This window comes from Gadus macrocephalus, chromosome 4 (assembly GCF_031168955.1).
Source record: "Gadus macrocephalus chromosome 4, ASM3116895v1".
Lineage (NCBI taxonomy): Eukaryota > Metazoa > Chordata > Actinopteri > Gadiformes > Gadidae > Gadus > Gadus macrocephalus.
The window spans coordinates 6,372,216-6,385,436 of NC_082385.1; the positions used below are offsets into that span (position 1 = coordinate 6,372,216).

General features: G+C 40.7%; 2 protein-coding genes and 1 long non-coding RNA gene across 5 annotated transcripts; 2 read left to right on the top strand and 1 right to left on the bottom strand.

Moving 5' to 3' along the window:
• Window positions 1-14: 14 nt before the first annotated feature.
• On the top strand, window positions 15-3,976 carry capslb (calcyphosine-like b). Its single transcript, XM_060049715.1, has 7 exons — window positions 15-245; window positions 344-397; window positions 532-620; window positions 1,351-1,488; window positions 2,068-2,245; window positions 2,783-2,992; window positions 3,353-3,976. Exons 4-7 carry the CDS (start codon window positions 1,352-1,354, stop codon window positions 3,452-3,454), a joined length of 627 nt encoding a protein of 208 aa, XP_059905698.1. The 5' UTR covers window positions 15-245; window positions 344-397; window positions 532-620; window position 1,351; the 3' UTR covers window positions 3,455-3,976.
• il7r (interleukin 7 receptor) lies at window positions 3,973-11,092 on the bottom strand. 3 transcript variants are annotated; one of them, XM_060049711.1, is made up of 8 exons: window positions 10,136-11,092; window positions 9,404-9,551; window positions 6,900-7,036; window positions 5,829-5,983; window positions 5,560-5,716; window positions 5,354-5,471; window positions 5,162-5,249; window positions 3,973-5,051 (listed from the first exon to the last, which is right to left on the bottom strand). In XM_060049711.1, exons 1-8 carry the CDS (start codon window positions 10,200-10,202, stop codon window positions 4,575-4,577), a joined length of 1,347 nt encoding a protein of 448 aa, XP_059905694.1. In that variant the 5' UTR covers window positions 10,203-11,092; the 3' UTR covers window positions 3,973-4,574. The 3 variants fall into 3 exon arrangements, with proteins under 3 accessions (XP_059905694.1, XP_059905695.1, XP_059905696.1); XM_060049712.1 differs by having other exon boundaries at window positions 5,354-5,462; window positions 10,136-11,091; XM_060049713.1 differs by lacking the exons at window positions 9,404-9,551; window positions 10,136-11,092 and having other exon boundaries at window positions 5,879-5,983; window positions 6,900-6,932.
• LOC132455757 (uncharacterized) lies at window positions 9,581-9,867 on the top strand. The gene is made up of 2 exons (XR_009525330.1): window positions 9,581-9,694; window positions 9,742-9,867. It is a non-coding gene; the product is annotated as an uncharacterized LOC132455757 (long non-coding RNA).
• Window positions 11,093-13,221: the final 2,129 nt, after the last annotated feature.

A 13,221-nucleotide genomic window follows, 5' to 3' on the forward strand; every position in this document is an offset into this window, starting at 1 on the left:
TCAACTTTCCCTCAAATCGGCGTGAGGGGGTGGGCTATCGACGGTGAGACGAGCGGCAGCTGATTGCCTCTTTAATTGACTGGTCCTCCCTCTCACAGCCCCCCGTGCGAGAGGATCAAGCTGCCAATCAGAAGAGAGATCACGGCATCTCCATGGTAACGGTACACCAGCAGCTACCAGTAGACACCTGTTGTGGTTCCTAGCTTCCGGAAGAATTTTTAATTTGTAATTCCCAAACATTACAGGTAAGTCGAAGCTGCTTGATGAGATGTGACGGACAGTTATTTGTTCCTGATCAAACTATTGCTTTCGATAAAAGTACAAAACCATAACTCTTCCTAAGGTCGCTGCTGCTTCCTGGTTCCTCCCATCATTAACCACCAAAGCCGATCTCTGAGTTAGTTGCATCTTTTACAGTATTAATATTACTATTTTACAATGCTACCGATTTTATGCATTTAGAGTTGTAGTATATATATTTTTTCACTCGTTTATTTGACTAAATTATTTGTGATACTTATTGTATTCTAGGCCTGCGCATCGAGCGAGGGTAATCGCGCCGTGGACCCGACTGTGCGTCCATCGTCTATTCTCTTCTCTTCACTTTAACTTATTCTGAGGTAATTGTGGAGAACGATGCGAATTTACTACGGCTTTACCCAAAAGGCAATGGGCCAACACACACTCACTCTCTCTCTCTCTCTCTCTCTCTCTCTCTCTCTCTCTCTCTCTCTCTCTCTCTCTCTCTCTCTCTCTCTCTCTCTCTCTCTCTCTCTCTCTCTCTCTCTCTCTCTCTCTCTCTCTCTCTCAAATCGAAAAAGGATTCTAGAAAGGACTCATCCTTTTTTATTATAAAAATGATTTCCTTGTTGAAAGGATAAGTAACTATATTCCATATAATATAATATTTCATTCTAATTATATTTAAACTTATTTTAGCCTATTATTCAGATTATACTCCAGTTTCCAAAAAGACTGCAACTAACACCCTTAAATGCCGTGACCCTCAGTCAAATGTTTGCCAAATCATTTGCCGTCAAATTATGTTCCTAAGCAGTTAATGACCTTCAACATCCTCCTCAAATGACAGTTGTATTCCCCATGAGATACACCCATTATTTATGTCCTCACTGATGCCCTGTGTCATCAGCGAGGACATAATCATGTTTGACACCAGAGTACACGATTCAGGATAAAGCAAGCAAGATTATGGATCTCAAGTTCTATCTCGTCAACCTGGGTATTCACAGATGTTGTTGTGATGGATAATGTATCACCATCATGTCCCACAATGCAAATCAGCACTTCTGAATCCCTCCTGTTATTAACGTTGAAGCGATGTGCTTTAAGGATGGCAGGCACGTCGAGACACGACCGAGAGATGGCCATCCAATCCAAGAGGCAGCTCTCCACATGTTCGGACCCCCTGGAGCGGCTGCGACTGCAGTGTCTCTCGCGAGGGTCCTCCGGCATCAAAGGGCTGGGCAGGTGAGCTCCTCTCGTCCTCGTGTGTTTTAGAGGGGCATGTTCACTGCTGATGGTTGCTTTTATGGCTACAGAAATAGATAGGGCTAGGGGCTTTGTTAGCCTTTAGTCGTGTCAGTTTTATTTGTGCAGCTCTTTATCGCGGTGGGTCTCAACGGGCTTTACAGGCCGTTTATTTATGACACAGCCGTACCCGAGCCTGGGTTGGTGTGTACTTTGGTGCTTTGGACTGAATGGGGAATTCCGTGTTCAGTTCCCCCTACCCTGCTTTAGAACCAAGATTGCGGCTTCTATAGGTGAATCATAGTGACACGTTGTTGCAATAGATATTCTTGTCAGGAGAAATGATTCCAATGCTATTTTTAGCACTACAGAAATCACAGATGCTATTTTTTGCTGTTTGGTTGCAGCTTCTAAATTATTACATTCTATAGAAACATTTTACATTTAAATCCATGCAACATATATCAATAAAATAAACGATACAGTTGGTTTGTGTGCTAGTAGTCTTGGAAGCTGTCCTTTTATGTACGAGTCCTACATGCTTTGACCCAACAACGGCTGTGATCTGCTGTTGATTAGAACCTTCCGGATCATGGACGACAACAACAGCCGCAGTCTGGATGCCAAGGAGTTTGTGAAGGGCCTGAGCGACTACGGAGTCCTCATGGAGAAGGCGGAGGCCTTGAGCCTCTTCGAGCTCTTTGACCGCGACGGCAGCGGCATGATCGACTTTGATGAGTTCCTCATCACACTCAGGGTAATGCCATGGTGGATTTAATGTCCCTTAACCCCTTAACCTGACCTTAACCCTCAGGGTAATGGCATGGTGGATTGAATGTCCCTTAACCCCTTAATCTAACCCTCAGGGTAATGACATGGTAGAATGAATGTCCCTTAACCTGACCTTAACCCTCAGAGTAATGACATGGTGGATTGAATATCCCTTAACCCCTTAATCTGACATTAAAGGCCAATCCCTTTTCTACCCCTTCCCCCTTCCCCAACCCCATCCCCCTTCCCCATCCCCCTTCAAAACAAGGGGGAGGGGTAAGGGGAAGGGGTAAGGGGGAAGGGGTAGATATGGGATTGGGCCTAACCCTCAAGATGTGGGGACATGGTAGAATGAATGTCCCCTTACCCTAAACCCCTAACCTGACCTTAACCATTAGTGTGATGATATGGTGTAATTAATGTCCCCTAAACCAAACCCTTTCACCTGACCTTAACACTCAGGGAAAGGACATGGTAGAATTAATGTCCCCTAACCTTCCTTACCTTACCCTTTGACACACAGCCGCCCATGTCCAACGCAAGAAAGGGGGTGATTATGGAGGCCTTTCGGAAACTGGATAAGACGGGCGACGGCGTGATCACGATCGACGACCTTAGGGGCGTCTACAACACCAAACACCACCCCAAGTACCAGAACGGGGAATGGACCGAAGACCAGATATTCCGCAAATTCTTGGACAGCTTTGACTCTCCGAATGACAAGGATGGAAAGGTGACAAATGTGTCTTGTGGTATAAAGTATATAATATAGAGAAGACATTTTGCTGGATGTGGTTTTTAATGGTTGTGGTAGCAAATTCCAAATCATTTCTTTGTAAACATTCTAAGGTTCCATATTCCGAGAGATAAATGCTGATCATTCTGAGGAATGTAAGGTTTTTTAACTGTAAAATGTTTTTTATTCAGGTAAGGTATGAAAATCCTGCTAAACTGTAAACTAACGGCATTGTGATTAACCTTGTCTCGTTAATATCAACAATAAGCAAATAAGAAACATTTGATTGGTTAAATTACTAGATTTGTCAAATATCGTTTCAAGGCTATCATCTTTGTGGGCATCGTTTATGTGCAGGTCACCAAAGAGGAGTTCCTCAATTACTACTGTGGAGTCAGCGCCTCCATCGACAGTGACGTCTACTTTATCCTGATGATGAAGAACGCATGGAAACTATGAGAGTTTTTAAAATCGATGATTTCAAATGACATCGCTGCTGAAAATTGTATCACAGCTAAGGATGACATCACCGCTGAAGATATCATCACTACTGGAGATGATTACAGAAGAGGACATCACCGGGGAAGATTTCATGATCAGAAGGGTACAACTGAAACCTAATTTTGCTTTTTTATATACATTTAATATATTGGTAGTGCAAGGAAGCTACATGGGTAACCTGTGCTACCCAAAGTATGCATGTCTTTGTTGACGTTAGTGAGTGTAGGTGTTTGTAATATATTTTTTTTTAATCTGGTTGATTCATTTGTTTTTATCTTTTGAGTATTTTAAATTTGTATTATTTGCCGTCTTTTAAAAACCTCAGTATGTCAATGTAACCCTATCCACTGGTACACGCGCACACGGACACAGTAAAATAAAGCACTTTGGGTGTCTTGAATAGTGCTATATAAATGCGATACATTTTTATAATTATCCTACCGCTCAATTTTCTCAATAAAATGTTGATTCTGAAATGTATTTGATGGTTTATTGTAAAAGAGAAGAATACAATCATATCATTAAAATTATCTGAAGCTGTACATATCTTAATATCGACAGATGTATTTTGTAAAAGCAGCAATACCCTATCAATAGAATACAATAGGCAGGCTATACTATACATATAGTTCTTACTTTAAACACATCATGTATTGATTACAGGCAGCAGCATTTTGAGCAACATCTCCCTGGGGCGTATGACCCATGGAACAGTGAAGTACAAAGAAAAACATTCTCAGACGTATTATTTACGACCAAGTCACAACTTAATAATTAAAACCTTCTAGCCTCGGGACGAACCAGCCAGACACGACCTGATGAGTCACATTTGACAATGCATTATGCTGGCATTGCCCCAAACTCTCTAGTGGCTGCTTGTATGTTTACCACGTTGTTGTTTGAAGTGCTCAAAACCAATCAAATCACTTACTCTCTTAAAAAAAATATATCTTTCAAAATAAACCAAAAAAAAACACAATTCTCCCTCTCATACTCACACAGTTACCTTCAATGTCAATGGTTTATGTTTTGGTCAGGGGGTGTCGGTGTGGAAAATTGAGTAATTGCGCCAATGGCTCTACTCAGTGACTACAGAGTCGGATTGACTTCTCTGGTCATTGTGATAATAGAAGCTGGACATGGTGACATAGACCGCGTCCCTACAGGGCTGGGTGGGTCCGTTCACCTCGGGGCTGGCATCTCTCTGGCCGTCACCAGAAGACTCCGGGGCGTCCCGTCTTCCTTCAGCGGCGTGCATTCCCATCGAAGGGGAGGGACTTCTGTTGTTTGGCCGGGAGTAGGTTTCCTCCTCAGAGCTCTCGCTGAGGGCAGTGGAGGCAGACTCCCCGGTGAAGCCGCTGGTGTCGCTGGCCGACCTCCATCGCATCCCCAACGTGGAGAGCTCCTGGTCCAACCCGAAGCCGCTGTCCTCCCGCTGGGCGGTGGGCTCGGCGGTCGCGGCCTGCGATTCGCCGGGTCTCTCCTCCGTCTTCTTCATCGGCTGAACGTTCATGTGACTGAACTGTTCGGGTTCTAAGGTCATCGCGAAGCCCAGCTGATGGGAGTCCAAGTAAAGTGTTTCTTAGGAGTCAGGTTAACTTACTGCAACATTAAAATAGAAGCGTGTCGTCTGCTTAGCATGGGAGTGAATAAACCATAACCTACTTTGACCTGCTTGTAAATCGGCGACAGGGTTGATGGAATTCTTGGTACGTGCGTGTAACTGGTGTACGCGCGTATCTTATGGTGGATGCTACAAAACAATCAAGGGTAAATATTAAGTCAACCTCCAATAGAAATCTGCTGGTGAGTAAACTCTGTATTTTTGGACAATGGAAAATAGATAAACATCTTTACTTTTTTCTCGTGACACAAATCGCACAGAAGATGGCGATGACCAAAATCCCGGAAACAATCCCCACAGTGATCATCTGACGCAGAAATTCGGCACTCCCCTCTCCTATCTCTTTTGTAGCTGTGAACGAGATTTGGAGGGCAAGAAATTTGAAATGATACTGACCAAATGCCAGACAAATGTTACCACAGTGCACAGTTGCTCTTACTAGAGTTGATGTAAAATTCAACAGTGTTGCTCCAGTCACTCCAACTGCCCCCATACAGGTCGAATGGGATGGCTCGGACCTTGACTTGATACGTAGTTCCTTCGGTGAGGTGCTCCACTGCGATGACCAGGGACTCTTCCCCCGTCACGTTCCTTGTCTGCAAGTCAATGCACAATGTGAATGAACTGGATAAGACTCTGCAACAAACTGTTTTATCATTATAGAAAAAAGGTCTTTCTCTAGCTGTATAAATCTAAATCACACATTACCAATTCGCTGCCCGCTGCACGCCAAATGTAGTATTGAAAGAGTTGATTACTGGTTTTGAGGAAATCCTTGTCATAAGGAGTCTTAATGTAGATCATAGCTTGGTTGCTCTCAGGTTGAAAAACAGCACTCGTCACAGAAGGACTTTTTGGTTTGACTGAAAAAGAAAACACAAACTTTATCAGCATTTAGGAATGGGATTTCCGTGGATTGGTAACAAGCATGTGTTGTCGATTAGTAACCAAAGCTCAGTGAGCGAGGTTATTGCTGTAAATCTGACGATGTGAATACATCCCCAATCTAATCTAAAACACAGAAACCACAGATCCGGTTATTACCAGATTAGATTATGGCTCACTTTTAGAGTTCACACATTGCTTGTTATTTACCACAAGTTCAGACAACCATATCTTTGCGGACAAGACTTCAAAAACTTTAATGCAAATCATCCAAATACCTTTATGTGAATAAAGTCTTACGAGAATCACGATATCAAGACCGTTTACAGTATAATGCTTTTCTATACATTGTACACTATGCTAGCATAACATGCCGATTTTAGATTTAAAGGCACCCAGTGCAACTTTATGTAAACATTCAATGAAAAATAAACATTCAATTTCTAGTCTTTTTTACACGTAGTAAGTTTCAATAACTCCATACCATTACATATCGACATTCAAGGAGCAAAGATGAGGCGTCGTTGTGTGGTGAGAACTGATAGAAAATCGTAAACAACAACAATCGCCGGTGGGGAGAAGCCATTTTTCCATTGACTGGAAGCCTGCTTTATTTATTGTAGGTTACAAAAAATAAAGAAAATGGCGGCATTGTTGTTATCGATTTTGTATCAGTTCTCACCACACAACGACGTCTCATCTTTGCTGCTTAAATGTCGGTATGTAATGGTATGGAGTTATTGAAACTTACTACGTGTAAAAAAGACTAGAAATTGAATGTTTATTTTTAAGCCTCGAAAGTTGCACTGGGTGCCTTTAACGCAAGATAGATATAACGATAAGGAAACGTGTCTGCTCTTCATTCACGAAAGTTACATCAGGCATTATATTCACTTATTTGCCGAAGGTCTATCACTCTGCTGAAGACAACGCCACTCCTCAGCTTGAAGGTATAATTGTATGTTAGCGGGATCCAGGTTATTGTCATGTTGTTCCCCATCTTCTTACAACAGCTTGGAGGAAAAGATTTGCTGTAGGGACAATAAACAAAGGAATAAACCTTAATAGAAGACTTTGGTATTTTACAACCTGGACCCTATTTGCTGATGATTATGGGTCTACGGATCTAAGGCAGACAACAATTTTGGAACTTGGTCCAATATTAAGGTACGTTTGCTGGAGATAGGATAATTTGTTGTGCTGGGCTGCAAACTCCAGAAAGCGTAGCTCAATGTTATATACAGGGCTCTCAAGTTTTGAACTGAGTTCAGAGTGAGATTTTGTCGGCGGCGGGGGGGGGGTTATATTAATATGTGACTGCATACAAATGTGTCCACAGACATGGTGACTAATGTATGATAGTAAGCATTATTGTCCCTTAACACTAATATTCAGAAACAACACTGCCTCAAAAGGATATTGGCTTAAGCAACACCAGTAGAGGCATATCCTTTTCCCTGAACTTTTAAACGTTGCAAACGTGCAAAAACAATATTATATATTTATGTGGCACCCAGTCCAATGCTCAAAAATATATCTGTGGCATTCAGTAGGCCAATGCTGTGGTAAAGTGTGTAAAGTATGACGTGTTTCTTTCTGTTAAATAGATAGAACTTTATCAATCCCCTGTAGGAGAAATGTGTTAATGATAAAATGGTAAGAAAAAATAATACAAAACATGATGGTAACTCTAAAGTCAAACCGTCCAATCTGAAGGCTCTACTTAACCACTCCCCCTACTCACTTCCGCCAATGCAAAGCGAACAGAACTGATTAGGGGAGGGCGTAGCCTAACTAGTTTGTGACTGACCCAGAGGAACGCAACGCAAATTAAATGTGAACATGTATGAGGCTTTAAAGGCACCCAGTGCAACTTTCGAGGCTTAAAAATAAACATTCAATTTCTAGTCTTTTTTACACGTAGTAAGTTTCAATAACTCCATACCATTACATACCGACATTTAAGCAGCAAAGATGAGACGTCGTTGTGTGGTGAGAACTGATACAAAATCGATAACAACAACAATGCCGCCATTTTCTTTATTTTTTGTAACCTACAATAAATAAAGCAGGCTTCCAGTCAATGGAAAAATGGCTTCTCCCCACCGGCAATTGTTGTTGTTTACGATTTTCTATCAGTTCTCACCACACAACGACGTCTCATCTTTGCTCCTTGAATGTCGATATGTAATGGTATGGAGTTATTGAAACTTACTACGTGTAAAAAAGACTAGAAATTGAATGTTTATTTTTCATTGAATGTTTACATAAAGTTGCACTGGGTGCCTTTAATAAAATCCCGGACGATTTTGAAATTCCTTTTTTATTTAAAGTGTCTCAAAAAGATGGCATGTCTGGGCAAAAGAGGATGTCACCCTACGTACGGGGAACCCATTTGATTCCTACCCTTCCACTGTTAAATAGCGGCGCAAGTTGGTGGGCGCTATCCTGGTAATTTCTCTGCGTGAGAAATACGAAGTGTGGCGTGTGAGCGTGTGCATGGGTTGAATTGCGTGTGTCTCACGCTGAATGCGTGAGACTTGAGAGCCCTGTATACATAAAGGTGAAGGAGTGTTGAGATTGTAATTGTAACATTTCCGACAACAACGCAGAAACGAGATTTCAGCGCGGGACTTCGACCGAGATTTGGTTGAGACTAAAACTTTTAAAAGACGTACATTTACCGGGCGCTATTACTCCAAAAGATAACATTGCAGCCATTTTTCACAGCAATTCAACAATAGGGTTGAGGTTGAAGAACCATGGAGTATCCTTTTATCTATTAAAATGTATATTTCAACAAATATGGAAAATATCTGATTTTGTTTGTTGAAGGTATAATATGTAATTTCTTGCCTCAAGAGGTCTTTCAATCAGAATAATTACACAAGCGTGAGAGTGAACCCATGTGTTGCAGGCAGCTCAATAAAATTAGATTATACCCATTCAAAAACAAAAATCTATGTATGTGAAACACTATCAATTGAGTATGGCCTCGGACAGATCAAGAAATACTGCAGTGAATTGACCCACTGAAGTAAAGTCTGTGCAGGAAACACTGCATTAGCCTGGTGGCTGGCATGATTCACTTAAATTAGAACCTTGCAGTAAGCTTTCATTGAAATTTATAGATAAATAAGGTTTCTACTGGAATACAGTGTTTGCATATTTCATCAGAATTATAGAGGGTAATCGCATATGAAGCCATGGACACTCAACCAAAAATGTAGCCGTTACCTTGAATAAAACAATAGATTTCTCTGGGTTTGAACATAATGGGTTTAAACAATTTGGATAATGGAAGTACACAACTCAGTAAAATATATAACATAGACCTTGTCGTTTTAGACTTATTTGAAAGCAAAATGTTGCTTAATATATCTTTAAAACATATTTACCAAACAGTGATGCTCTTTATGCTGTCCTCTTCATCTTCATCATCTTCAATATATCGCTTTCTATCCACCAGGTTGCATGTTAAAATGCTGTTCTCTCTAACACCGATGTGGGATGTGCAGAATAATTTAATATCTTCTTTCTGCGTTTCTGCCAGAGAGGAAAGAAGTATCAGGTACAAAGGGTTTACAAAATTAGATACCACAGAGGAAGGGGGGACAGCTGACCAGAGCACAAAGGTTAACATTTTGATTGACTCTGAGGAAGGTAGGACAGCTGACCAGAGCACAAAGGTTAACATTTTGATTGACTCTGAGGGACAGCTGACCAGAGCACAAAGGTTAACATTTTGATTGACTCTGAGGAAGGTAGGACAGTTGACCAGAGCACAAAGGTTAACATTTTTATTGACTCTGAGGAATATGGCAGTGGGACAGCTAACCAATCACAAAGGTCAATTCGTAGACGACACTGAGGAAAAGCAGGGCGGCAAGACATTACACGGAATAGAGAAAAAAGCCTTAGATTTAAAAAAGGTAACAACCTGTGCATTTTTCCATCACATTACGTATAGGATTGTCCTTTAGAGGAGAGATGCACACTCCTGATATTAGGTTATAACTTTCATAGGACTGAGTAATTTTCTTTAAAATCTTGAAATGTAAAAGTTTCCTGTAACTATATCTATAGATATAGATGTATAAATAATGTTAGACAACAAAAACAGTTCTTACCCTCCGCATCCCCACTCTGAGCTCGTACTATGAGTGGGAGCAGAATCCAGGTGACCCACAAGGGCATCTTTCCCTCTCTCTCTTTCTGTTCTTGTCAGTGTAGATATTCACCTGCTAAACGCTGATGAGGTATAGGCCAATCCTTTATACTTTGAGCAGCCAGCTATGATGCTTGTTCAGTCTCCGGTTCGGCCTATCACTCCGAAGCTCAGAGGAAGGAGGGGGAGTGGCCTATTTTGAGAACAAAGGACGTTTTTTTCTTTGTCGTACAGGATGTTCAAGTGAACTGAAAACACCTTGTAGACAACAATTGGTAGGCGTGTGCTTGTGTGTATTTTTTTAAGCCACAGCGAGTTACAGCTCAGAGTAAATACTTTATAAAAAACGTAAGCATGTATTTTTCTTTAAGACTAGAAGTCCCCCTCCCCTCTAATCAATAATTTAAGGCACTTAATGATGAATAATTAAATATTCCCTAATTATTCCAACATCCCTGATCCTATTTGACCACTCTACACTATCTTCAGTACTTGAAGGTCTGGGATTAATTTGGAGAAAAAAACTCTATTTACGGTCTATCAAACAATTAAGTGTAGCCTTGTGTCTCTGTAAGCATAGACTCCTTGAATTGTAACAATCGAGTTTAAGAATATCCACGTACGCCGCCGCAACCTACACACCACTTCCTGTCGACTGTTTGTTTATCTCGAAATCAGGCCACTGAGAGAAACTTCCAGATGAAAACAATACTTCAGCCTGCTGTTCGCAACACAATGAAACTGCAATCATGTTGAATACCATGTCATGTCATGATGATACATTATGACTGAGGTCCACTATAGCTTTCAGTTACCTGTGAGCTGTGTATCTTCTCATCATTCAATGAGGACATCCATTTGTTTTTTCAAAGTAAAATCGATAAATAATTTGTAAATAAAGAAATGTGTGATGAACTATGACTGAGGTCCACTATAGTTTTCAGTTTCTTGTGAGCTGACTATCTTCTCATCATTCAATGAGGACATCAAAGTAAAAGAGATCAATTTGCTAATAAATGTGTGCTGAACCATGACTGACCAAATATATATGACCACTATGCCTACCAGGTGAGACTGTTGGCTTTAGCCAAGTAATGACCATTGTACAGAATAAATATATTTATTCTGTATTCTGAGAGGGAGAGAGAGAGAGAGAGAGAGAGAGAGAGAGAGAGAGAGAGAGAGAGAGAGAGAGAGAGAGAGAGAGAGAGAGAGAGAGAGAGAGAGAGAGAGAGAGAGAGAGAGAGAGAGAGAGAGAGAGAGAGAAATATATATAAAAATAATGAACAGAAAAAATATAGTTATTCTGTACAAATAGTTATTCTGGGGCGACAAACACAGAAATGTGTAGAGATTAAGGACAAGAGCACTTTAACCAGCTAACCTCACATGTAAACTCCCCTCTTACGTGTTGTGTGATATACAATATGAGTGACTGACTATAGCTTTCAGTTCCTTGCCACCTGTATATCTTCTCATCATACTCTGGACATCCATTGTTGACGTCCAAAATATAAGAGACTATATTGTTCAAAATAAAAAAAATAAAAAACACATCCGGGATAGTCGTGAATGATAAAGACAAACGCATGACGACTAGAGTCATGTCAACAATCTTCTCTTTTATCAGTTTCTGTAATCTGTGAGACAGAGCAGCGGTTGAACCAGACTACAGGTGAGGTTCGTGTCTCTCCGACCACTACTGTGGCTTTAAATACCCCCCCCCCCCCCCGGAATGTGAAAACAGTGCACTGCCTGCTGTTTACAACTGTGGTCTCTGTGACCTCATTAAGATTATCCCATCATACAAACTAGTAATAATTATTAGTTCAAATTATTATTATAATTATTACTCAAAATCCCTCTGGGACCCAACTTCGGATCTCCTGAACTAGGCACTGTCATGGCGATTGCTGAATGAAAAAAGGCAGCTGCTGAGGTTTGAGGTTTTTTTTTAGACCTAGGAGGTTTCAGACGTGAGAGAGGTTTTCAGAACTAAGAGGTTTTCAGAACTAAGAAAGGTTTTCAGACCTAAGAAAGGTTTTCAGACCTAAGAGGTTTTCAGACCTAAGAGGTATTCAGACGTGAGAGAGGTTTTCAGACCTTAGAGGATTTCAGAGCGAAGAATTGTTTTCAGACCTATGATGTTTTCAGACCAAATAAAGGTTTTCAAGCCTAGGAAAGGTTTTCAATTCTAAAAGGTTTTCATACCGAATAAAAGGTTGTCAGACCCATAAGAAGATTTTTCAGGCGACATTTTAGTGACTTGAAGGGTCTATTGAAAGCAGACACTAAAATAATCTAGTTGAACTAAGGCCTTGAAGGTCGTAGCCAAAAGGCTTTAATAGATGTGTAATAATGAGCTATGCTGTTCTAAAAAAAAAAAAAAAAAAGAAAAACGCACCATGTGAAAAACAAGTTGCAAACAGGCATGCATGCATATATATGTAGCAGCGTTCAGAAATTAGTCACCACATCCTTTTCCTTCAGTCGCACTTCTGCTTATTTTTTATATAAATATATGCTAACTGGCATAAAAGTGTGTGCCTACAAAAACTTTGTGCAAAAGACGTATAATCCAAGCGTATCGTCTCAGAGTAAAGACAAAGTCATCTACCTTCCAGAAGGCCAAGGGCATCCTCATCGATGCTGTGGCAGGAATCAAGCATAAGCATTCACATGCACTTTTAGATAATGAATATACACGATATCTTCATTGAGTTCATGTTTTTATGGATAGTGCACATTTTGGTAGATGTGTGATTGTATACAGCAGTGCATACGGTCCGTGGCCAATGTTTTATCTTACTTACCTTGCCATGGGACATAAAGAGTAGAACCATTACTAGTGTTACGTGTGACACCTCTGTGAAAATAGTCTATTGGAAGAGAAAGGTTGGATGGTTTAATTATTCCCTGGGATAAAGGGAGTCATCTGTATCTGATGACGATTATACTGAGGTGGTTTCTGCCAGACAATTGGGAAATCGAATGGTGAAAAACAATGTATATTCTCACTCTGCAGCTGACTAACACAGCAGACCACAG

What these genes read in the sequence shown, in the direction of transcription:
- il7r (XM_060049711.1), bottom strand. Translation starts at nt 10,202, where the DNA reads ATGCCCTTGTGGGTCACCTGGATTCTGCTCCCACTCATAGTACGAGCT. An exon ending in GATAGACCTTCGGCAAATAA is followed by an intron (nt 5,984 to 6,899) that starts GTGAATATAATG and finishes TTTCTTTTTCAG; the next exon opens with TCAAACCAAAAAGTCCTTCT. An exon ending in TGAATTTTACATCAACTCTA is followed by an intron (nt 5,472 to 5,559) that starts GTAAGAGCAACT and finishes TCTCGTTCACAG; the next exon opens with CTACAAAAGAGATAGGAGAG.
- capslb (XM_060049715.1), top strand. Translation starts at nt 1,352, where the DNA reads ATGGCAGGCACGTCGAGACACGACCGAGAGATGGCCATCCAATCCAAG. An exon ending in GGCATCAAAGGGCTGGGCAG is followed by an intron (nt 1,489 to 2,067) that starts GTGAGCTCCTCT and finishes GCTGTTGATTAG; the next exon opens with AACCTTCCGGATCATGGACG. An exon ending in CGAATGACAAGGATGGAAAG is followed by an intron (nt 2,993 to 3,352) that starts GTGACAAATGTG and finishes GTTTATGTGCAG; the next exon opens with GTCACCAAAGAGGAGTTCCT.